Source organism: Hyperolius riggenbachi, chromosome 2 (assembly GCF_040937935.1).
Source record: "Hyperolius riggenbachi isolate aHypRig1 chromosome 2, aHypRig1.pri, whole genome shotgun sequence".
Classification (NCBI taxonomy): domain Eukaryota; kingdom Metazoa; phylum Chordata; class Amphibia; order Anura; family Hyperoliidae; genus Hyperolius; species Hyperolius riggenbachi.
In genome coordinates, this window is record NC_090647.1 from 441,826,794 (window position 1) to 441,851,412 (window position 24,619).

Sequence of the window (24,619 nt, forward strand, 5' to 3'; positions counted from 1 at the left end):
TCATACTTAAAATCTTTTAATTGTTCAGGTGTGATCTGCATAATGCTGACGTTGGGGGGGGGGGGGGGGTGTTATGGGAGATTATCAGCCTTCATACTTATAGGGACATATACAGGGAAATATGTGAGAGCCTTCCACAATTTTGCTAGCCACACACTCCAGAGCAACACATTTTTTTCTGATATTTATTTAGGTCAGGGTACTTTTTTTGTAGAAAAGGGCTACTCCCATATCCTTCTAGATCCATGTATCCAATGTAACAGACACCCCAAAACCTTGGCTATATTTTACATAAAGCTAATAGTTAACCTTTCCATCTTAAAACGTTAGGCTCTTGCTGGCAGAACTCCAGCCCCATGGTTCATTGCAACTGTTTGAGGAGAAACCATTACTTACGGTAATTCCTCTGGTGTCCAGCCTTCCTATCTCCAGATGAAATGGTTCACCTGGCAAATATATTTAGGTTGGCATCCTGTCCTGCTCCTTCAGGGAAACTGCACTGTGCAATAGTCATGGGAGTTGTTGATTGACAGGGTAGTTACTCTATTACCAGAAATATATTCAGAAGTTGCAGAGCGGATGGCTCTGAAGAGGGTAATGGGGGAGCTGAGGGAGATGAGGAGGGAAGACTTGTACAACATTTCTGCACTTTGCAGGTAAATGAGCCTAAGGGGAAGAAAATTATTATTTTTTTATTACATGTAGAATTTTAAATCCATCAGTTTTTTATCACGATCTGCATTCACTAGGAAGCTTACCTCTTAAGTCCAATGACATAGAACAATTTGAGGTCATCTTCCCAAAGGGTAAGCGTAAACTCCCATAATTAACTCTTGTCACTAGAAGTTTGCAGCTCCCTCATTTTGTTTCCGTGCCAACAATCAGAGCGACAGGAACTGAAAGAAAGTATCCTTCAGGTCTCTTAAGGTGCGTACACACGCACTACTACAGAGAGCGGGGCCGTCAGACCCTCCCGCTGGACGGTCGTTCTCCCGACAGTAGTGCGTGTGTACAGTCTATCTGCAGACTGATAAAGCCACCGCCCAGCGGGAGGGTCGGATGGACCCGTCCTCTGTAGTAGTGCGTGTGTACGCACCTTAACACTTGCAGGTAAATCTTATTTTAATGCTAGGGACCACAAAAGCAATGAAAGTCTATGGCGTCCGTTGTGGTGCGGCGGAGGTATCTGAGATGAGGCAAGGGCGGCAGCATGTTACCGCAAGAACTGCGCTTAAAGGGAACCTAAACTGAGAAGGATATGGATTTTTCCTTTTAAAATAATACCTGTTGCCCGACTCTCCTGCTGATCCTGTGTCTCTAATACTTTTAGCCACAGCCCCTCAACAAGCATGCAGATCAGGTGCTCTGATTGAAGTCGGACTGGATTAGCTGCATGCTTGTTTCAGGTGTGTGATTCAGCCACTACTGCAGCCAAAGAGATCAGCAGGACTGGCAAGCATCTTATATTGTTTAAAAGGAAACATCCATATCCCTCTCAGTTAAGGTTCCCTTTAATGCACAGTGCCTGGGGTAATGGAAGTCTATGGGCAAGGCGGTAGGTGTAAACAGAGCGCAGTGCAGCACGCATGCATGGACCAACAGGAATCTCAGTGACTTCCTTCCTGCCCAGCAGGGACTACGTAACTGAAGGGGCCAGCGCTATGCATATGACAGTCAGCACACTCTGCAGCAGGGTCATTTGTTTGTTGTTTGTTGCAGTGGGATGCGGCAGAAGCATCTCACCACAACACAGAAAATAAGTGTAAAACTGGCACAACAGTAAAACTGATTAAAACCCCTCCTTGCATGCAAACTTGCATTGAATTAAGAGGAGAAAGTTGTCGTCCCAGTCAAGGCCAGCTGCTGAACTGTTTATCGGCAACTAGTTAATAATCAGCTATTGGCTTTCATTGGCTCAGTTTAAGGTGTCACTCGCATTGTGCGTTTTGCATTGCACAATTAGGGCCAGTTTCCCCTCTGTGTCTTGTAGGATGCCAACCATGCCGGTGATGCGAGTATTCCTGTAGCAGTGCCAAGCATGGCTGTATGGATTTGGATGCGTACTGCGGAAATCTTCAGCATGCCTTCCGAATCGCACAGAGCATGAGATTTGGGCGGCAAGCCTGTTGTCTGAATAGGCAGCGTTTCCCTGTCTGGCTCACGTGTGAGGAAATGCTGTGAATTTGAACATCGTGAGAATGGGCACTGAACCAAAACGTTAACACACACAAATGCACTGTCCATGCAGCTGATGAGCATGTTCATATCTTGCCTCGCTATAGAATGTGTTATCTTAGCGCATTAACAACAATGTGCATAAAGTGTAGAGATTAACCGGATATAACACATGCATTTGAAATGCACTCATTACACAGTACTCGGAGTGAACAAAGCCCAGTACCCTCCCTGTGTCGGTCTTATGTCATCACTACTCAGCAGAACAGAGACCGTGAAAACTCTGGCCGAGGTTTACTTTATTAATAGCCACAATGTAAAGCCCTTATATGAAAGATTAAAACATACAAAAATAACCCTCAAAACTTGGAGGTTGGCTCTAAAAAACGATGACCAGTTTGAGAAAGCCCTTGGAATAATTGTACATGACTCAAGTGGTTAAAAATACCTGGGAGCAGATTCTGCAGACTGGTATACAAGCTAGTATATTTTGCATCCTTATATAGAGATGGCATTTTGGGTATAGTAATGTTGGAAATTAGTGCTATATGTTTGTTTTTCTTTCTAGGTGGTTCATAGAGACTTGAAGCCCAGCAATATTCTGTATGTGGATGAGTCTGGAAATCCCGAGTCTATTCGAATCTGCGACTTTGGCTTTGCTAAGCAACTCAGGGCAGAAAATGGATTGCTGATGACCCCATGTTACACTGCTAATTTTGTTGCTCCTGAGGTAATCTCTTGAACTTGCATCCAAGTGCTATTTGAATTTTAAATGCAAATTTATGTGGTATATATCACTGACTAGGGATGAGTGTAAAATTATTCTTAAAGAGAACATGACGTTAGAGGTATATGGAGACCATAGACCCTAAACAAGCATGCAGATTAGATGTGTCTGACAAAAATCTGACTAGATTAGCTGCATGCTTGTTTCAGGTGTGTGATTTAGGTACTACTAATGGTAAAATGATCAGCAGGACAACCAGGCAACTAGTAGGCTTTAACATCTAAAATCGAAATCGCTGAAGCCAGCGGTTTTTGATTTTCTTTGTGTGATTTATTATTTTTTTTTAGCGCCTTCCGCCACTTGCTTGTCATTTTTTTTTTATAAAGCACTTTTTCAGAGTGATTTTTTTTTCACTTCTTGACGCAAGTGAAGTGAACTCTTTGACCTGGAAATGAATAAATACAATGTATTAATGAAAGCGTTGGGGAAATCTCTATACAAAGCGCTTTTTCAAGCAATTTGCGATTTCCCTATACCTTGCATTGAGGCAAATTGCCCCAAAAATGGTACAGGCAGCGCTTTGGTGAGCGGATCATCATCAAACCGCTCAGATGTGAACCCTCTCATAGGGAATCATTGCATAAGTGCTTTTAGGGCGATTTTTAAAAATCGCCAGGCAAAAAAAAAAAAAATGTGAAAACGCCCTAGGTGTGAACAAGCTTGTATTGTTTAAAAAGAAAACAAAATGGCAGCCTCCATATACTTGTCGCTTCAGGTTGTCTTTAAGGCCAGATTCCCACATCTTCAGGAGGATAAGGAAATGGGGCCAATCAGAGCTAATAGCTGCTGATCAGTTAGCTCATAGCTGTTAACCAGCAGCTAGATTTAATTGGCTATGTTTTATTTCCCCCCTGGGTCTGTGGAGATTTGCATGCTATGAGGATTTTTCTCTAATCACTATAGTAATCAGGGAACCACCTCCTCTCACTCAACCTTAATCAGAAATGTGTTACGGAATTGATTAAACTTTGAATCCTGCTAGTGGGGTACCGCTCAATATAGTACAGTATCTTGCTGCTCTTTCCCTGCCCTCTCAGGTAGTGTGTATCATCGTGCACAATCATCCTTCAATTGGAATTTATCATTCGGTTCCAATAGGTCACTGACACATTCAGTGAAGTGTTTGAATCTGCTAGAAATATCAGAGTAGGTAGAAAACTTAACTTTGTTCAACAGACTTTTGTAAGTAGATATACTGAAGGTGCTAATTCTACATGATATTTTTAAAGCGTACAAACTCCCATGCTGTCCTCTTCCTCATGGCTTCACTACCTAAGGAGTTGCTGGCCTGGAAACAGTAGGCTCAAGGCCGTATTTATACATTTTGTGCCCCTAGGCCAGTAATGTTGTTGCTTTCCTTTTATCTGCTTCAAAGCCCCTCCCATTACACGTGCAGCCCCCTCTTCCATGTGTAATATCCATGTACTGTAGTCCCTCCTTTTCATGTACAGCTCCCTAAGGCATACGTTTTCCTTTTTCATGTGTTGCTCCCCATTTCCAGCCTCCTTTTTCACATGTAGCAACCCCTCTTTCATGTTCAGGTGCCCCCTGGGGCTGCAGCAGCTTATGGCCTCTGTGGCCTTCCCAGAAATCCGACCTTGAGTAGGCTGACAAGTTCTGACACTTAACTGGCTGCATGCTTGTTTCAGGCCTGAAGCCATACACTCAGTGGGCAATGACACCAAGGTCAGGGTGGCAGTTTAGGAGGTTGCCTGTATGAAAACAAATTGTGCTGTCTGCTTCTGTACTTTTTTTCCCACACTAGACAACTTCAAGTAGATGACTAGAAAAGTTACATCTGAATATTCTCATATCTGTAAAGCAGCTGAAGTGAATATTTAACTTTGCTGTTAAACCTGATCTTTGCAGTCTGTCATTTTAATGTTTCATTGATATATTCACATTTATTCGTGTGTACACTGCATTTTTGCACACAACCTAAGCTATGTTCATTTACTAATACATAATGCCAGTTGCGTGACTTCTGTGCTGATGCTCTACCTCTAATACTTTAAAGTACACTTGAAGTAAGAAGAATATGGTGTCTGCCATATTTATTTTACAATACCAGTTGTCTGGAAGTCCTGCTGATCTTTGGCTGCAGTAGTGTCTGAATCGCACACCTGAAACAAGCATTTGGCTTCAGTCTGGTAGATGTGATCTACATGCTTGTTGAGGGCCAATGCCTGATATTATTACAGGCATAGGAGCATCAGGATTGTTTAAAAGGAAATACATGTCAGCCTCCATATTACTCTCACTTCATGTGTACTTTAAGTCAGTGTTCCCCAACCCTGTCCTCTGAGCCACCAACAGAGTACATGTTTTGTGGAAATCCACACAGGTAGGTAATCGGCTCTGCTGAGATGCTAATTACCTCACCTGTGCATGTGTGTGGTTTTCTGCAAAACATGTACTGTTGGTGGTACTTGGCCAGGGTTGGGGAACTCTTTAAGTCACTGGCCCAGAATGAGCAGGCTGATCAGATGCTTTCACTTTGTTCTGACTCCACTGGCTGCATTCTTGTTGCAGACTCAAAAACAACTAAAACCCAAAACTCGGCCTGAAGTCAGGCAACTGGCATTTTGTATAAGGACATGAATTCCTCTCATTTCAGGTTCAAGTGCTACATGACATTCAGAGAGATACTCAACAGACCGACACAAACTTAGTCATTTTCTCTTTTGTAATGCAGGTATTAAAGCGTCAAGGCTATGATGCTGCGTGTGATATCTGGAGCCTGGGTGTTCTCCTCTACACCATGCTAACTGGGTGAGTTTATACAAGCATCAATCCTAGAAGCAAACACTTTGCTTATATACCACCTACATATACCCAGTATATTACAAAGGACATTCATGGGAATATATAATTTATTAATAACTAAATTAGATATTTATTTCCCACCTCATTCTTTTCCCAGGGATACGACTATCTACATAATTCCTTCCACAGTAGAGCTTACTAACCATCCACGTTGTTTCTCCTCATTGGTGCCGATACGCTGTCCACATAATTCCCTCCACTCCGCTGCTGGCCTGTCCAATCTAACATTTCATTTATAGCACTTGAGTGCTTCACATACCTATACAAAAATTGCATATCAATTTTAAATAACTATTCTTTTATATACACAAATCACTAAAGTTCACCTGCATTGCCCTTGCATCCTATGCAGCCATGCTCCTGAGACAGTGAACATGAAATGCATTGTCTCTCGAAATGGTCATGTAAAGTAATCTTCTGTATGCCAAACTACTGTATCTAATTCATTGCTCGGTGATCAGGATGTTTCAGTGAATGCCCACAGTTTGGTAGAGTTAACATTCCCTGTGGAACCCTTAATTGTCATCCTCAACTTGTAGCATAAACACCTCATTGCAGTGGCATTAAGGGATTTCATTATATGTGGTTTAAACTGCTGTTTTTAAGAATGCATAAATGCATTGTTTTATTATGGTCAGTCTTTGTCTTTAATAGTTCTTAATACTAATTTTACCAATTCACTCTCAAAAGTCCTCCATGAGGATCTATATCTTTCAGTTTATTGATTACACTGGGATGTTGGGAAGACTGACTGTTGAGTATTTGGCATTCGAGGGCCTTTTTTCTTCCCAGTATAGCTTTCACTATGGCAATCCCCATTGAATTTTATGCTCTGTCCCCATAATTTCCTCTCCAGTGGAGCTTATGCTCTGTCCCCATAATTCCCTCTCCAGTGGAGCTTATGTTGTGTCCACATAATTCCTTCTCTAGTGGAGCTTGTGCTCTGTCACCCATAATTCCTTCTCCAGTGGAGATTGTGCTCTGTCTCAATAATTCTCTCTCCAGTGGAGCTTGTGCACTGTCCCCATAATTCCCTCTCCAGTGGAGATTGTGCTCTGTCCCCATAATTCCCTCTCCAGTGGAGATTGTGCTCTGTTCCCATAATTCCCTCTCCAGTGGAGCTTGTGCTCGGGCCCCATAACTCCCTCTCCAGTGGAGCTTGTGCTCTGTCCCCATAATTCCCTCTCCAGTGGAGCTTGTGCTCTGTCCCCATAATTCCCTCTCCAGTGGAGATTGTGCTCTGTCCCCATAATTCCCTCTCCAGTGGAGATTGTGCTCTGTTCCCATAATTCCCTCTCCAGTGGAGCTTGTGCTCGGGCCCCATAATTCCCTCTCCAGTGGAGATTGTGCTCTGTTCCCATAATTCCCTCTCCAGTGGAGCTTGTGCTCGGGCCCCATAACTCCCTCTCCAGTGGAGATTGTGCTATGTCCCCATAATTCCCTCTCCAGTGGAGCTTGTGCTCGGGAACCCATAACTCCCTCTCCAGTGGAGCTTGTGCTCTGTCCCCATAATTCCCTCTCCAGTGGCGCTTGTGCTCTGTCTCCATAATTAACTTCCCAGTGGAGCTTATGCATCATTCCTTTCCCAATTAACCATACAGGAAATCCACATCACATTTCTTCTCCCAAGAGAGCTTACAATCTTATGTCCCTACCAGTCATACGCACGCACGCTTCGGTTTTGCCGCTATTTTATGCAAGTCAATGGGATAATTTGTTTAAATATGTAAATGCAGAGCTGACCAGAAAGCGCTCTGCAGTGTGTCTCAGGCCTCAGATTGAGATTATGCAGTGATGGGTTGAGTGAAATGATGACCAAGGGGGCGTGGCTTAGCCACAGAGATCCCATCTGGGATCATGAAATCTTTCCCACAAGCAAGCTCCACTTCCCAGTATCGAGAGGAAAGGAACTGGAAAATTGAACAGTAGAAAAAGCCACTGTTCTTGAAAATAGCTGAGGGTTTTGTGAAGCCCAGAGAAAAGAATAACCACAAGAAAATTGTAGAATGTATCAAAGTACCAAATTAATTTATTGGGGGTTTACATTTGGACTGATAGTTTTTGATAAAGTATATGAATTTTCTTATGTATCTAATCATTGGTATGTACCACCCACCACTTCTTTCCCTTCCTAACTGGTCTATATTGCATATTTGGATTGTTTAACTTGTCCTTTAAACATCTGAAAATGCTGCATCACCCATCTGTACTCTACCATAACAAAACCTTTCATATATTTTGATATTTTTGTCTCCTGTTTCAGATATACACCTTTTGCAAATGGCCCAGATGATACACCGGAAGACATATTGGCAAGGATAGGCAGTGGAAAGTTCTCTCTAAGTGGCGGTTACTGGAATTCAGTTTCCGATATTGCCAAGGTCTGTACTTCTCCATTTCTCTTCAAATCAATATCTTCATTGCATTTTCTATAAAGCTGCTCATAGTACCTGTTTGAGGAATGTGAATCATAAGTTTGAATTCCAGTACTGAACATATGCGCAGTGTAACTCCAATCACTAAAGATTTCATATAACTTTCATTGTGGCCAGGCTGAATTACAATATCCCATTATGAAATGTTATATTTTCTATATCTGGTCCTGCAATTAGAGGCTGAAAATGGCTGTGCATTCATTCTGTAGGTCTTGAGTGAGCAGGTCAGTAGAATTCATTATAGCTTTATGTTATCTGTGCATGTACATGTCTATATATAACTATACATACCTAACTGACTTGTAAAGAGAGAAAAGGTGCCCAATAATGATACAATCTTGATTGTACAACCTTACTAAATCTATGTTGTAGAAAGGTTAACTGACTGAATATACTTTGAATGGATAATTAAAGCCAATCTGAAGCAATGCTTACTCCTTGCCCTTGGCCCACCACTGTCCCTTGTTGAAATGTTATGCCTTCAGGATTCCTTGGAAGCCTTCAGAAGCACTCACATCCCTAAGTGCTTCTGAAGATGGGTGCATCCATACTACGCATGCATGAGCCTGGTCTCGCACGTGCTCAGATTGTATCCACTAGTCTACAGATGGACTCAGGGACGCGAGTATGTCTATAGTCTTCATGTGGAGTCCCGAGGTCAATTGAATGAGGGTACGGAGAGGGAGAGAAGAACTAGAAGGTTCTATGACATCAAGAGCCTTCCCTCTCTATAGGCACCTTAACTGTTTTTTTTTTACGTTGCTTGAGATTCCCTTTGAGGTCCCTCATATTACATATAAGTGGTAAGATTCTCATTACCCTTAGGCCTCTTTTTCACGAGCATCTGGCAGCTTCTCCCGTCCACAAGCTGTGTGCTTGCTAGTGCTCAGCACAGGCTGCGGACAGGTGGCCCCCCATGGAGTTGTATCTAACCACGGCCGTGCCTCATGGTAACACTGCCACATGTCAGCGCTTGACACGCGTGGTATTACAACCAACGCCATTCGACTGCATTTTAATTACACTTGAATGGCAGTCATGGGCTACAGATGTTACGCTGAACTGCTCAACAATGAGCAGTTCACCATCACATCTGCCCAAATAGGGCTGGTGCTGCAGGTATTTTGTGAAACAGTAAAATACATTTAAAGGGGAAGATCATGTGGTCTTCCACAAACTCTTTTTGCACTTGAATACACTCGTTTGGCAAAATTGGCCACGCATCACACCGATTACAAGGGAGTAAAAACTGTAAAACTGTTTTTTGTTTTAGTTGTTTTTTTAAAAAAAAAAAACATAACAAATATTCTCCATTTACAATATGCTTGGGTTTGTGGAGCAGATGTGCCAATAATATTGGACACTGTGCAAGGTATGTGCTGTACATTTTATACATATCATGTTACTATAAATGACCTGCCACTGTATGTTGTATTAGCTTTAAAGACAAACTGTCACAATAATCTGCTGTAGACCTCAAAACAAAATTGAGGCAAAAGACTGGTCTACCATGCACCACCCTTCTTGCCAGTTGCCCACTGCAGCTTATCAGGTGGGTAGAGCAAGCAGGGTACACAGCTTATAGAATGCACCTGCAACCATTTGTCAGCTACCAAAGCTGAATAAGGCCTATTTACATTAGCTTTAATTATTCATTTAAACCTCCATTGTATGAAATCTGTATATATGGCACTATGCCAATACAAGTGAAAGATAATTTAGGGCAGTGATGGCTAACCTTGGCACTCCAGCTGTGGTGGAACTACAAGTCCCATGAGGCATTACAATACTCTGACAGGTCTATGCATAACTTGGGGAGGCAGAGGCATGATATGATTTGTAGTTTTGTCACAGCTGGAGTGCTAGCCATCACTGTTTTAGGGAATTGTTTGATGGCATAATAGAAATCACAGCGTACTGTGTCCATGCCTGGATAAACTTACACACACTGTACACAGCTTCTCCTTGTGTTTTCAGTAAATGGCTCTGTGAAATGGGTTTTAAACTAAAGCACCTGTAGAGACAAATGTATAGAAGGGATAGGAGTTTCCCCATCAGGAAGGCCTTACTGACTTTTTGATGCTCATACAATGCTTGAAGAATTGCCTGGAGTGTGCTGTGAATTGCATATACACCTCTTACCCTGCAAGCAGTGGGAGAGTGTTATAAGCGGCCACAAAAGGGCTTTTTTTAATCCCTCTTGCAGCTCTTTGTTCTTTTTTTAGAAATGCATAAAATTTACCATTGTATTTACTTTTCCTTTCATATTTGTTATTTACAACAGCAGTTAAATAGTTTTATTTTTCCTTGTAATTTGGCACATAATTAAAAAGCCTGCATATGCTTGGGTGGTCTCTGCACAATTCTGTTCAAAAGAAGAATGAAACTTTAAAAGTAAAACAGTCAAACAGTAAAACTCCAGCAAAAATACATCTGTAAAAACCCAATTTAAGTCTTCCTGACCATCCAAAACAGAAAAAAAGGCTGAAATTATTCCACTTTAAAATTAGTCTTTTTAAGTGTTTCACTCCTATAATGTGACTTTGATTTCATTGTGCCATTGCTCTTGTAGAATTGATCGCCCGTGTCTGCTTCTATTTTATATTTCCATGGCCCTGGGTCTGCACATCAGCAGTTTTCAGTTCAATAATCTGAGCGCTGTTACATTTAGTCACAATCACTTGCAAACCAACACCATTTAAGGTACAATAGTAGGTAGGTTAGGATGGGTATAATTTTAGTGACAGTGTTGGGGACAGGAAGGGCCACTAAAGAAAAATTGTTACACGTGTTGGTACATATGCGTAAACTGAAAGGACCACTATTACAAAAAATTGTTACACATGCGTAAACATGCGTGTAAGATGTAAATTTGTCCAAGAATAAATTGCACCATATTTTACTTTTTTTTCCCTATGTTGCTGTCACTTACAGTATGAAGTAAACGTCTGAGCAATCTGACTGGTTTTGGACTAGTTCATCTCCTAATGGAGGATTCTCAGAGTTTTCTTTATTTTCAGTTGCTCAGTCTAACAGCCAAAAAAGCATTAAAGCTGAAAACCGATTGCAGAGGTCTCCAAGTACAAAAATTTGTTTAATGGTCGCCTTGGAAGTGATTAATATTAATAACGTTGCAATTAAAACAAATACGATTAAATACGGTGCCAAAAATAGCGTACAGCGAGTAAGGAGGCCGTCTGACATCTTTGTATAGATTATTTTCAGGGACTGCTTTTGTAAAGAATTAGAAAAAAGTACTGAACAGCCCAGAACCGCCTATCACCAAATGGCGTCAAGTCCTGGGGCGGGTTTTGCAGGAGATCTCCGCTCAGTCATCAGTCTTCCAGCAGCGAACGTCGCTAGGAGACGGGGAAAACGTACTCTATTTACACTGTACAGTGCTGCGATTTAAGTCACTGTTCTCTCCCCCTGGGAGGCACTAGAGTGATCGGCTGTCATAGGCTGATGCCTTTGACAGCCGATCGCTGTGATTGGCTGGCGGAGGGAGCGAGGGATACAAAAATAAACAAAAAATTGAAAAATTTATAATAAAAAAAGACAAATAAATAAACATCCCTGCAGGGATCAGACCCCACCTACAGAAAGCTCTGTTGGTGGGCATAAAGGGAGGGAAATCACTTGTGTGCTGAATTGTACGGCCCTGCAGTGAGGCCTTAAAGCTGCAGTGGCCTAAATTGAAAAAAATGGCCTGGTCACTAGTGGATGTAAGCCTACGGTCCTAAAGTGGTTACTGTTGAGCAAATAGGAGGGTAAAGGTTGATGGCAAAGGTGAAGGTTAGGATTAGGTATAGGTTGCTGTATGGGAGAAGTAGCAAGGATTTATTGTTCCATTACACATACAACGTGCCATCTGAGCGTTCTAGCAGACGTTCGTTACCGGGCCAAGGATCCCCTTTGTCAAGGCATAGGACACACTCTCTGTAGAGAAAAGCGCTTCTATTGTGCTATAACTCTAATTTCATTTGCAATGTGCAAAAGAAGTGCACGTACAAGATAGTAATGATGAATAAGCATATCTCACATAGACACATATATATACATAGATGAACGTTCTGTATTATCTCCTTTCTGGGGAAAAATTGAAAGTTTTTTTAGGGTATACCATAAAGACGTCCAACTCAACAATCATCTGGCTCTCTTTCGAATTATTGAGACTGACTCCCCACTAACTGAGAACACTGACAAAAAAATTGTCACGGTCTGAGTCGGAAACCTAATAACCAAAAAACAATTGTATCCAACTGGATGAGACCACATCCTCCCCCCCCCCCCCCCCCCCCCAACCCCTACAGAGAGCATTCAGAGAGCAGCTTGACTGTGTGAGCAACTTCTATGATCAAGAGATTACAGAATATTATGACACCCCAATAAAACAGGAGATGGTAAAAGTAGCGGTACATGGTTTGAATATTAACTAAAATTGGTCAGTCCCCCCATTCTGATGCTGTAACCCCTCCTCATCGTATGGGCAGCCTGCAGCACCTCCCTCCACCCCTCCGCTAATTTTACTAGCTGGGAAACACACACACTGTAATGTACGGTTATCCTTATTACAAGAGTTTATGAAAGTCAGGATGCATAATGGCTCAGAGTGATGAACCCACTACACACTGGGAATTATTCTTACTACTTATTATGACTTATGTTATCTGTGAAATTTGACAGTTTCAAATATTGGTTTATTTTAATTCCAGTTTAATTGTATGAGGAGTCAGAATTTTTCCAATTCCATCCCCAAGTACCCAATAATAGCTTCTGACTGTACAGCTGTGTTCTGAACAGGAAAGGAGCCAATGCAACAGCCTTGCATCTGTATGGATAGGTATAAGCTACAAGACAGGTTTCTCATTTTAAAAAAAAATAAAAAATTAGAATTATAATTTACAATAAAATGTGTGATCTCAGAATGTAAGTTCTTCTTTGGTGGGCTTTAAGGTGATATCCTGAAGCTGTTCTCATGGACTATGGCTTATTGGTTGTTGGAAGACCAGCTGTGAGGCGCGCTAGGGAATAGTCATTATTACTTTGCCATACTACTGTTCTTTGAATTTTTTTTTTCTAACATCAGTATTTATATATACTTTTATAGGACTTGGTGTCAAAGATGCTTCATGTGGATCCGCATCAGAGATTAACAGCTGCCCAGGTACTAAAGCACCCCTGGATTGTACACTGTGACCAGTTGCCTCAGTTCCAGCTCAACCGGCAGGATGCGCCTCATCTAGTAAAGGTATAGTCATGTACATAGTACGGAGTTAAGAAAATAAATGGTCACATTTGGTGTTGTGGGCCATGCTTGGCTTATATGAGTGGCTGAGTTGTTAAAGCTGACCTGTCATGCACTGAAGAAACCTTTCTTCCATTGAGGTTGGAAAGGACCGGCATTACCGAGCTCCCTCACCTGCTCCCCCATTCTCCTCTACCTCATCTTAGTGCTCTTTGGCCCTCTGCAATGTGTGCACATTTCAGGACCTGCTCTTGTGCATGTATGTGATATCATTACATACAGCACATCATGGAACACCAGAACTTCCACCACACCCTCTGTGCCAATGCAAGGGCAGGTGGACTGGTTGTGTGGGGAAGTTTACCATATGCATCTTCTAAGCGGTGAGGGCTTCAGAGGCAGATCAGAGGACAGATGCACACTTTCTGTGGCAGCAAAGAGGGACTGGAGCCTGACACAAATACAGAAGAGGAGTGTCTTTGAATATAGTTGTCATTGGAGATAGAGCAACCAATGAGCAATAGGAGCTGGCCCAGCTCACAGAGAATAGGGCCCACCACATAACATATGCAGTCAAGCACACATCATTAGCCATGTCGTATCCACCCCACCACCTGCATCATGCACACCCATCCACACTTATATCCATCAGTCCTGATTAGTAGCTAAATGACTGTAGAAAAAATTGACCCTGTGGGAGGAGGGTAGATGCCTCCTTTGTTGTCTGTCATTAGGATGAATGACCAGTACTGGAAGGTTATCTCCAGTGCTGATTCTTGACAGATGCAGTCCAGCTTCTATCCCAAACAAAGCAAATCCCCTAAAGAACCGCACCACACAGATTATAATATAGAAACTATAAACATGACCTTTTATTAAACAATAAGTTGCACAAAAAATGATAAAATCAATTTAAAAATAAATTGGGGACGGTGCGCTGCGCTCCAGATGAGCGCATAGCTCTGATCTCCTTGTTCGTGGCCACGTACAAGACTTTACTGTGACTGCCCGCCCCTTCCTGTGACGCACTTCCTATTTAAGCAAGGGACGGTCCGGCGTCCATTATGCCCAGCTGAAGCCGCAGTTGGTGGCGAATCGCGAAGGTAGAGCCCGGGTCCACACCGTCCTCTTCTATCCCCACCTCTGGTGGTAAGTTCCTCCTTCACTCCACACTTGGGGTTCACCCCCTTTTTCTTTCTCTTCACATCGGGAGTTCCTCAGTTCCCTATTACATGGGACTTCTTTTCTCTGGCAGTTGGTTTCACTAATTATTATCTACCTATCGGCAGCCTTTGCACATACACCTCCAGTATTCATGTATGGTCACTTTATTGTATGCATCTGACACTTTACTTACCTCCGGGTCATTTACGGTCATTTTTTGGATCTGAGGAGGGATTGGGCTATATTATTGTCATTTATACAGTGATTGTTTTGCATCATTGTGTGTATCCGGGCTTGCTGTTTTTAAATTGATTTTATCATTTTTTTTGCAACTTATTGTTTAATAAAAGCTCATGTTTATATTTTCTATATTATAATCTGTGTCGTGCGGTTCTTTAGGGGATTTGCTTTGTTTGGGATAGAATTTGGTGCTTTTTGATCCCCCTTCTGCACACACATGATCAGTTTATTATTAATCAATTCATGAGCTATTCAATACATTATCATTTGTGTACTGGTGCTACCCATTGGTTTGTTTGGCTATAGATGCAGCCCAGCTGGCTGCCTTGAAAGAGAACTGTCTAGTGTGGGTACAAGGCTTAAATGTGGGTTAGCCAGTGGTCTAGGAAAAGTTAAATGCTCTTAATGCAAGGCTTAGCCAGCCTTTCTGTGGAGGTCTTTTCTGATTGGGTGAAGCTTTTGACTTGGGCAAGCCACGCCTCACGAGGTGGAACCATTTAGGACTTTCCAGAGCCTGGGAATTATCTCTTGTGTTTCAAGTAATGTGAATAAACGTCTCCACTACTGGACTACAATCATGTTTGAGGTGAATAGATGTCAGTTGGTTGTCACGATTAGTTATGTTGTGATGTATTTCACTAAACTGTAGAATCTGGTACAAGAAAGGTTTGGTCCGTTTGCGATTCAGCCAGTTATGTGATATAATCCTTTAGGATTTGTTCTCATCTCCTTGCTAATTCACTCATTGTCTATTACAGGGAGCCATGGCAGCCACATACTCTGCTTTGAACCTCAATCCCAATTCTCCAGTGCTGGAGCCTGTTGGTCGATCCACTCTTGCTCAGAGAAGAGGTGTGAAGAAGATTACTTCAACTGCCCTGTGAAGATGACTGACTGGTAGATCTGAACATCCACAGCACAAAATAGCCAACAGAGAAGATAGCACATATCAAAGGCACTCCGGCAAGCACATGCTCACTGCCCTGCCGAATCTTCATCAATGCTGCTGCTTTATGTCTGTTCTCCTTTACATTGTTGATGGCAACCCTACTACCTTACTGACTATCGACCAGGCTGTAAAAGATATATAAAAAAAACCTGGTCCTCCAACAGTGGAGCAATAAAGACTTTCATCCCCCTAGCATGAAGAAAACACTGAAACCATGTCAGCTGTTTTTAAAGAGCATTTTATCCACCCAGATTGGTGGCTTTGCAGATTTACTCTTTATTTTGAGCACTTATACAGTATGTCGGCACTGAGATAGTCTGTGCTTTCTCTGCCATGCAAAGTTGTTCAACTCTTTTCATGGTGCCTGTCAGTGTCTTTGTCATCTTCCTTTGGAGTTGTTGCCTGTGTCTTTCTTGTGCTCTGATTTTCTCATGCCTTGTCTTTGATTTCAAGATCAGTTCTGTGGTCCGGGTAAGCGACTTGATCCAAAAGAGTGTGTGAGTGGCCTAAAATGGCACCACCTCTCAACTGCGCCTGAATGTCACAAGGTTCACCAAATTGGTCTATGAATCTGCTAAGCTAGAAAGCTCATTCCCTGAACAGATAAGTAGTGAAAGCATTAGTAACTGACAGAAATTCTTGGCTTTTGACCCTTTATTGTTTGAGATTTAGAACTTCATGTTTTTAGCTTGTTTAAAGGAAACTGTCAAGCATATTAGTGTTTAAAAACTGACACTACTGCCCAAGTGAAAGACCCACAAGCTGCCTGCAGCTACCTTTGTTATATTGCAATAATGTTCCTGTGTGACTTTACGCTTTGGCTATGCCTTGCCCTTTCCTGATTAACAGATGGAAGGCAGCACCGAAAAAGCCACAGCACAGCGTGCCTGTACCCAGACCCCAGTGCCTCCTGGGGTACCAAGAATCCACCAAACGATAAGGGTCGGCACCACTTGAATGTAATTAAAGCTCTTTATTTAAAGTGCATAAATGGCAGCAGGACAGACCGCTGTTTCTGGACCCAGCCCTTCTTCAACTGCATCAGCCAGCTGATGCAGTTGAAGAAGGGCTGAGTCCCGAAACAGCGATCTTTCCTGCTGCCATTTATGCACTTTAAATAAAGAGCTTTAATTACATTCAAGTGGTGCCGACCCTTATCGTTTAGTGGTTGCCCTTTCCTGATGGCATGATCCAATAATGGTGCTCTCACAGCTGTGTGGACATCAGGAAAAGGCAGGCCAAAGCCCCATTGTCAGGAGTCAGACCAGAGATTTTTAGGACTTTACAAGTGCACAAGAAAGGATATGGAGTATTGCTAAAGTAAATGCAAATTATCTGTTAACTGCTACACTTTAAGTAAATCCTCCCACTTTCTGTACCAAAATAAATTAACATTTGCACTACTTAGACTATCTTTCTATGTCTTGTACATCTGCAGCTAGTGCCCAGGTTATTTGTAGATTTGTCAGTGATGTAGCCACCTTCTGCTTTGAGTTAAAGGTCCCGCCCCTCTCCTCCACTGTCGGTTTTTTCAGTGACAGGTTATGTGGCTCTCAGCGCTCCTTCTGTCATCAAGTTTTCCATTCACCACAATCTGCTGTCAGATTCCTATACAGCCCAGTGTAAGTATAGGTTTCAGTGTTATAGGCATTTAGTAGAGCATCATCTTAACTTATATATATGCATAAAAATGTTTTTGTAAGTACATGGTTTATGCAAAATAGGAAGGAAAATGTCTTATGTACCAATTCAGTGATTTTCTTCTAGCCTTTATCAATCTACAGCTACCTGCTCATTTTTAGTTGGTGCATTCTTTAACCACATGGGCATGCAGATGGAAGGTGATTGCTCTGTCGTTTGAAGCCACGCCTCTCTGTACACCAATAGCCAGTCTTGATAGTCAGTCTGGAGCCATGCCTTCCTGCTAGAGTCTGACTGTGAAAGGAGAATAGTGCGCAGGCATCCAGAGGTAGCTACAGAGGGGAAATGAGGACTTCTAAATTAGTGCAGCAGTTTGTTTTGCTAAAACTGTAGTGTTTTTACAAAACTTGGTAAATTATTTATTTAAAATAATGTTCTATCAAATACATATTTAATGAAACAAAAAACAAATTCCAGAATTTGTGTTTTAAGCAGAAGTGTGAGGTTTTCAGACACTTGACAGGTTAGTGAATATGTCAGGGGCTGTATAATGAGGGCATGAACAGTAACCCTCAGAGATTATAGCTATGCTATTCCTCTAGTGCAGGCATGGGTTAACTTGGCCCTCCAGCTGTTGAGGAACTACAAGTCCCACAATGCATTGCAGGAGTCTGACAGCCACAGTCATGACTCATAAAGGCAAATGCATTGTGGGATTTGTAGTTCCTCAACAGCCGGAGGGCCAAGTTTGCCCATGCCTGGTCTAGTGAGTACTGCAACACCAGATCTCCATGTAGCAGTTCAGTGGCCATTCATGGCTCCAACAGAACTGCAGAATGGCAGCACAGGTCCAAGCAAGGTTTAGACCCTCCTATAGATCCAGGGGTGCCATGCGTGCCCTACAACCCTCTAGAGGAATATTTTCAAAGTGCCTGTGCTTTAGCAGGTTTATAAGTTAGGCCGCTTGATGTGGCCTGATTTTTTTTTTTCTTAAGTTAATCCAGGTTGCAGAAGTATCCTTGCTTTATTGTATCATTGTCCTCTGAGTGGCTCAGGTCATCAGTAAGACTTCATACTAAAGGAACTGGTTTCCAGCAGGTAAGTATTAATGCTGTTCCCTTCACCTCCCTTATATGGTGGCTCTCATCTTGTAGTCAGAATAGTCCTGTTTGCTGGCTGGGCTGATGCAGTGTCAGTTCCGGTCATTGCTGTGTACTGAGTCTCTAAGTTCCGACAGTGTTTGCACATGGTGAATCATGCTATTCTAGAGCACCACATAGACAGTCTATTCTGTATCCCCTTAATCAATGATACAGTATGTTTTACTGGCGAGACAAAGAAATTTCCCAGCATGCCAGTAGTCATTATAAAGATTTAAAATGAATTTGTATTTCAGAAATCAGGTTGCACATGATAAAGTATTGAGATTTTATGGAAAGGTTTGTGAGGATAAAAACCTTGAAACTTTGTGTTAGCCATAAAATGTTTTGTCTGTGTCCCCAATAACACAGTTTTATGTCTTCAGTCTCTGTATTTATCTTCACCATAGTTTAAGACATTTCTCTATAGGATTTCCAAAGTTAGGATAAACCGTGTCCAGTTAGCTTGTGCTGGTGTTATGGCTTATTTGTTAGTACAAAACCAGTGTGCAGCCCTTGTAAACAGAAATCAGCTTTCAATAGTGGAGCAGTTCAAACCCGATTTCTGGTTGTTTGCTTTGGTTTACTACTCGTTGCAAGTCTGCATACCGTGCTACTGAAGAGGACTGATTTTCAGATAAGTCTCTATTTCTTACAGACACCTACAGTATGTATATTAATGTAGGGGAGTCATGCATCTCCCTCATTCAATTAGATGTGCAGTGCTATCTACTGGTGAAATCTGATATTACAGCTGTATAGTTTATTAAAAACAAAGAAATCTCGCCATGTTACTGCAACTAGAAGCTCAGTTAGCATTTCTCTGTTTAAATACATCTGTTGCTGATATTGCTCCGAAGTTTCGAATGGAACCCCAGTTATTTTTTATGTAACACTGATCTCAACCCTTTTATGGTTTAGAAAGTTAGAAGAAATGCTAGAGCCACTGGTTAACATTGTTGTCTGTATCCCAGTGAACGGATGCCCTTCTTGTTCTGGTAACAGCACAATAATTCAATATGTGTCTCCAAACATGACCGATGACCGTTTCTAACTCAAGCCCTTGAACATAAGTATTTTTGCTGCCTGTGTCCCATTTGGAAAATGTTACTTTTCCCGGCCACTGTTGACAACACAGGTAGTGAGAAATCTCCCCAGTGGGCTATGGAAAGCAAAAAACTATATTCGTAAACTATGACCTATATTCTGATTCTTCCTTGCTCTCTCTAGTAAGCTTAAAAAATACTACCTGGAGTTCCATTTTAAATGTTAGATACATTAAGGGATTGAGGTTGGAACTTCCTGAGATTCTTATTGTTGATATGCACTCTTTCAGAGATTGTCCCATCGCTTCCTGCTCCATTTACACCAAAAGCAGTGTTGAGGTGATTTTCTTGTTTCAAATCCATTAGTGATTCATGGCAGAGTTCTGCACTGAGCAGGATAGGGGACAGGAAGCCGTTCTGAGCACATCACTGGGTGTCACTGGCATATGAAGTGAGGAGAAATGTGTACAAGGCATACAAACGGTAAAATTAAGCTCTGGCTCTTACCCTGTCCCACTTAACCCAAGAAAGTGTTGCCTGAAATTTGACTTGAAATATAATTTCTCAGTGCTGCTTTAACAGTTGAGTTGAATCCAAAGCAAGAGTGGTAGAGGCTAATTTTCAATCTTTTTTTTTTTTTATTTGCCTAAACTCATTTGTGTTTCCTATGATCTTCTTTCTCTTTGATTTTTGCTATAATGGGAAATGACTGAGGGGCGTTACTTGTAGATAAGCTGTGGCGGATGACAGATGAGTTTTCTTGTGCGAAAATGATGTACATTTAGCTTTACGATGCAATTCTTACCCAGACTAAAGGGACATTGTACACAAAGGGATGTAATTATTTTGCAGTTACTGTATTTCTGGAGGGAGGGGATGTTAAACTTTTTTTTTTAATGACAAATCATAGAGAATATTTTTCTACAGTTATGTACAATCTTTCTTTATATTAGATTTCGCATGGCATGTGAGTAAATTTATGATACTTGAAGTATAATAATGAAATCGCCCTGTGTGCCCAGCCTTCAAGAAGTGGAAGACTCTTAGGGCTCGTTCCCATTGCGTTCCATTCGCATGGCCATCTGCATTGGCCGTGTTTTAAGGCGCTTTTTTTATTATTTCTGTGCGTTGGATGTTTTTGTTAAGCGTTTTTCTAAGCGCTTTTGCAGAGCGATTGTGTCAGGAAGTGAACTCTCTGATCCGGAAAAGAATAAATACAATGTATTTATTCTTTAAAACGCATAGCACTCGCTGCACAAAGCGATTTTGTGAGTGTTTTGCGGTTTCCTATACCTTCCATTGAGGCCGGAATCGCCTACAAAATGGCCCATGCACCGCTTATCTGAGCGGATCGGAAACTAACCGCTCAGATGTGAACTTTGTCATAGAGAATCATTGCACAAGCGCTTTCCGGGCGATTTTGAAAATCGCCAGCGTTTAAAAAATCTCAAGAACGTCTCTAGTGTAAACGAGCCCTTAGAGATGCTTCCACTGCAGTAAACTAGATAAAACTGTCAAAGTACTACAGAAAGATCCTCCTATCGGCTTTCTCGAAGCAGATTAACTCTTAATACTAACATGTATCCACTATGATCAGTTCTTAATGTTAATCATTGCTTGTACATTTCTCTTAATCAGTTTTGTAATCCTCTTAAGAAAAAAAGAGACATTTATATAATAAACTTTCAAATACAAACAGTCATTTTTTTGCTTGGTTTGTACTATGTAGTCGTATGCACAGGATGCCTTGAATGACCTTGATTAGCTAACATGGGCTGGTTTATTACTGTATATATGTCAAGAATGAGATGCACATTTCCTAAATTTGTTTGCAGCTTAAAGCGGACCTGAACTCAGAACTTCCTCTCTGCTCCAAAAGATACAACAGTCAAGTAAGAAGTCCAGGTTAGCACACCATTTCAAGATGCAGAAAGCTTCAATTTATTGCTTCATAAGCACATGAACATGACAATTGTTTCGGGGCCACAGTGGGTCCCCTTCTTCAGATAGTGCCAAAAAAAGGGGACCCGCCGTGGCCCCGAAACAAGTGTCATATTCATGTGCTTATGAAGCAATAAATTGAAGCATTCTGCATGTTGAAATGGTGTGCTAACCTGGACTTCTTACTTGGTCATTGTATCTTTGAATGCTTGCGCTCAGCACCTGCAGGTTACAGCACCCGCACCTTGGGTAAGGTGTGCCACCTCTACAGCACAATTGTACTGCTTCAGATAAGGAACGGCGTAATAAACTTTAAAGAGAAACCTTTCTTTGTTACAGTTGATACAAATCCTGCAATAACTGCAGTGTGTCTACTTCCTGCTTTCATGGAAGCAGACATAGGATTAACATCCTGTGTTTACAAATTAGCTGCTCTGCGGTGGCAGAGGAGATTCCTGAGCTTGCATAGCTGAGAGATCAAATTACACTTATGATTAGTCCCAGATGAGGAGTAATTATACGGGCTAAACTCTCTAAATACATACAGGGTGCGTTTATCTATGTTTTCCTTCTGTCCTGTGCAAGAGTTCAGGTCCACTTTAAAGCTGACCCATTCACACTCTGTAGCTGCTGAGCTTAGTTGTCTTAGTTACTGTATAACACAACTGGCTGTATGTGTTAGTGCTGGCTGTTGACTGGTGCATATGATGTTTGGTGGAATTTGCTGCTCATTCACATGTTGTTATACGGGTACAAAGCTATTCACACCCTCCCCAAACAACCCTAGAGTATAACAGGTGCATCTATTGGTAAGTCCCTCTGTGGCACTAAATTGTTCAGTTCAATACTAACGTACTATTCATTTTCATGCAGATTACCTCACAATCTATGAACATCAATCCAAAGATACCTTAGTGCAGTGGTTCCCAACCTTTTTGGAGTCGTGACAGATCAAACCAAACGTTCAGATCTCCGTGATACGTAGACTAAATGCACGTAATGAGAGACAGCGTTTCCCCAGTAAATGCACATAAGAGACAGCGTTTCCCCAGTAAATGCACATAATAAGAGACAGCTTTTCACCAGTAAATGCACATAAGAGACAGCTTTTCACCAGTAAATGCACATAATAAGAGACAGCTTTTCACCAGTAAATGCAGGTAATGACAGACAGCCTTTCACCAGTAAATGCACGTAATGAGAGACAGCGTTTCCCCAGTAAATGCACATAATAAGAGACAGCGTTTCCCCAGTAAATGCACATAATAAGAGACAGCTTTTCACCAGTAAATGCACATAAGAAACAGCTTTTCACCAGTAAATGCACATAATAAGAGACAGCTTTTCACCAGTAAATGCACATAATGACAGACAGCCAGTTGTCCCCAGTATATGTAGCCAGGGATATATGTGCCCAGTATATGTAGCCAGGGATATATGTGCCCAGTATATGTAGGCAGGTGTATATGTCCCCAGTATATGTAGCCAGAGGTATATGTAGGCAGGGGTATATGTCCCCAGTATATGTAGGCAGGGGTATATGTCCCCAGTATATGTAGCCAGAGGTATATGTCCCCAGTATATGTAGCCAGGGGTATATGTCCCCAGTATATGTAGCCAGGGGTATATGTCCCCAGTATATGTAGCCAGGGGTATATGTCCCCAGTATATGTAGCCAGGGGTATATGTCCCCAGTATATGTAGCCAGGGGGTATATGTCCCCAGTATATGTAGCCAGAGGTATATGTCCCCAGTATATATAGGCAGGGGTATATGTCCCCAGTATATGTAGGCAGGTGTATATGTCCCCAGTATATGTAGGCAGGTGTATATGTCCCTGGTATATGTCCCCAGTATATGTAGCCAGCGCCCCCCCCCCCCCCCCCCCAGGAGGAGAGAGCGAGGGGTGCTCTCCCTCCCTCGCTCTCTCCTCCGGAACAAAGTGCGGTGTCTGGCAGAGGGGCGGAACTTACCTTCCGTGTCTCTGTCCCGTCTGGTCTCGTCTCGTCGCCGGCGCAGGATGATTTGCCACTACTCTGGCCTGATCCAGACCAGAGCAGCGGCTGCAGAACCAGAACTCCCGGCCGGCGCTTGGAGCGACACGGAAGGTAAGTCCCGCCCGCTGCCAAGCGCCACCACAGTTGGTATCGGAGGGGAGAGTGAGGGAGGCAGAGCACCCTAAGGTGAGAGAAGGGGGGGGGAGATGGCCCCCTTCTCCGCCGTTGCCCACAGCTGTCCCTCCACTGCGCTGCTCCCCTCCGAGAGAGCCGCGACACATACCCAAAGCTGCCGCGGCACATGGGTTTGGAACCACTGCCTTAGTGGTTTGCAAAAGTATTCAGCCCCCTTGAAGTTTTCCACATTTTGTCATAATACTGCCACAAACCTGAATCCATTTTATTGGAATTCCATATGAAAGACCAATTCAAAGTGGTGTACACGTGAGAAGTGGAACGAAAATCATACATCATTCCAAACATTTTTTTTTAACAAATAGATAACTGCAAAGTGGGGTGTGCGTAATTATTCAGCCCCCTTTGATCTGAGTGCAGTCAGTTGCCCATAGACATTGCCTGATGAGTGCTAATGACTAAATAGAGTGCACCTGTGTGTAATCTAATGTCAGTACAAATACAGCTGCTCTGTGACGGCCTCAGAGGTTTTCTAAGAGAATATTGGGAGCAACAACACCATAAAGTCCAAAGAACACACCAGACAGGTCAGGGATAAAGTTATTGAGAAATTTAAAGCAAGCTTGGGGTACAAAAAGATTTCCAAAGCCTTGAACATCCCACGGAGCACTGTTCCAGCAATCATTCAGAAATGGAAGGAGCAAGGCACAACTGTAAACCTACCAAGACAAGGCCGTCCACCTAAACTCACAGGCCAAACAAGGAGAGCGCTGATCAGAAATGCAGTCAAGAGGCTCATGGTGACTCTGAACGAGCTGCAGAGATCTACAGCTCAGGTGGGGGAATCTGTCCATAGGACAACTATTAGTCGTGCATTGCACAAAGTTGGCCTTTAT

At 42.3% G+C, this 24,619-nt stretch overlaps 1 protein-coding gene and 1 long non-coding RNA gene across 3 annotated transcripts in view; one reads left to right on the forward strand and one right to left on the reverse strand.

The window, feature by feature from the left end:
• The window catches only part of RPS6KA3 (ribosomal protein S6 kinase A3), a 226,208-nt gene extending 210,172 nt beyond the window's left edge, over positions 1–16,036 (forward strand). For both annotated transcript variants that reach the window (XM_068270007.1, XM_068270008.1), the window contains 5 exons: positions 2,744–2,905; positions 5,658–5,734; positions 8,052–8,169; positions 13,334–13,474; positions 15,634–16,036. In XM_068270007.1, the coding sequence (XP_068126108.1) occupies positions 2,744–2,905; positions 5,658–5,734; positions 8,052–8,169; positions 13,334–13,474; positions 15,634–15,759 (624 nt within the window). In that variant the 3' untranslated portion in view covers positions 15,760–16,036. The remainder of the gene's footprint in view (positions 1–2,743; positions 2,906–5,657; positions 5,735–8,051; positions 8,170–13,333; positions 13,475–15,633) is intronic.
• The window catches only part of LOC137546937 (uncharacterized), a 71,928-nt gene continuing 55,185 nt past the window's right edge, over positions 7,877–24,619 (reverse strand). The window contains exons 3-4 of the long non-coding RNA XR_011026403.1: positions 17,613–17,797; positions 7,877–8,238 (exon numbers count right to left, since the gene is read on the reverse strand). This is a non-coding gene — a long non-coding RNA (uncharacterized lncRNA). The remainder of the gene's footprint in view (positions 8,239–17,612; positions 17,798–24,619) is intronic.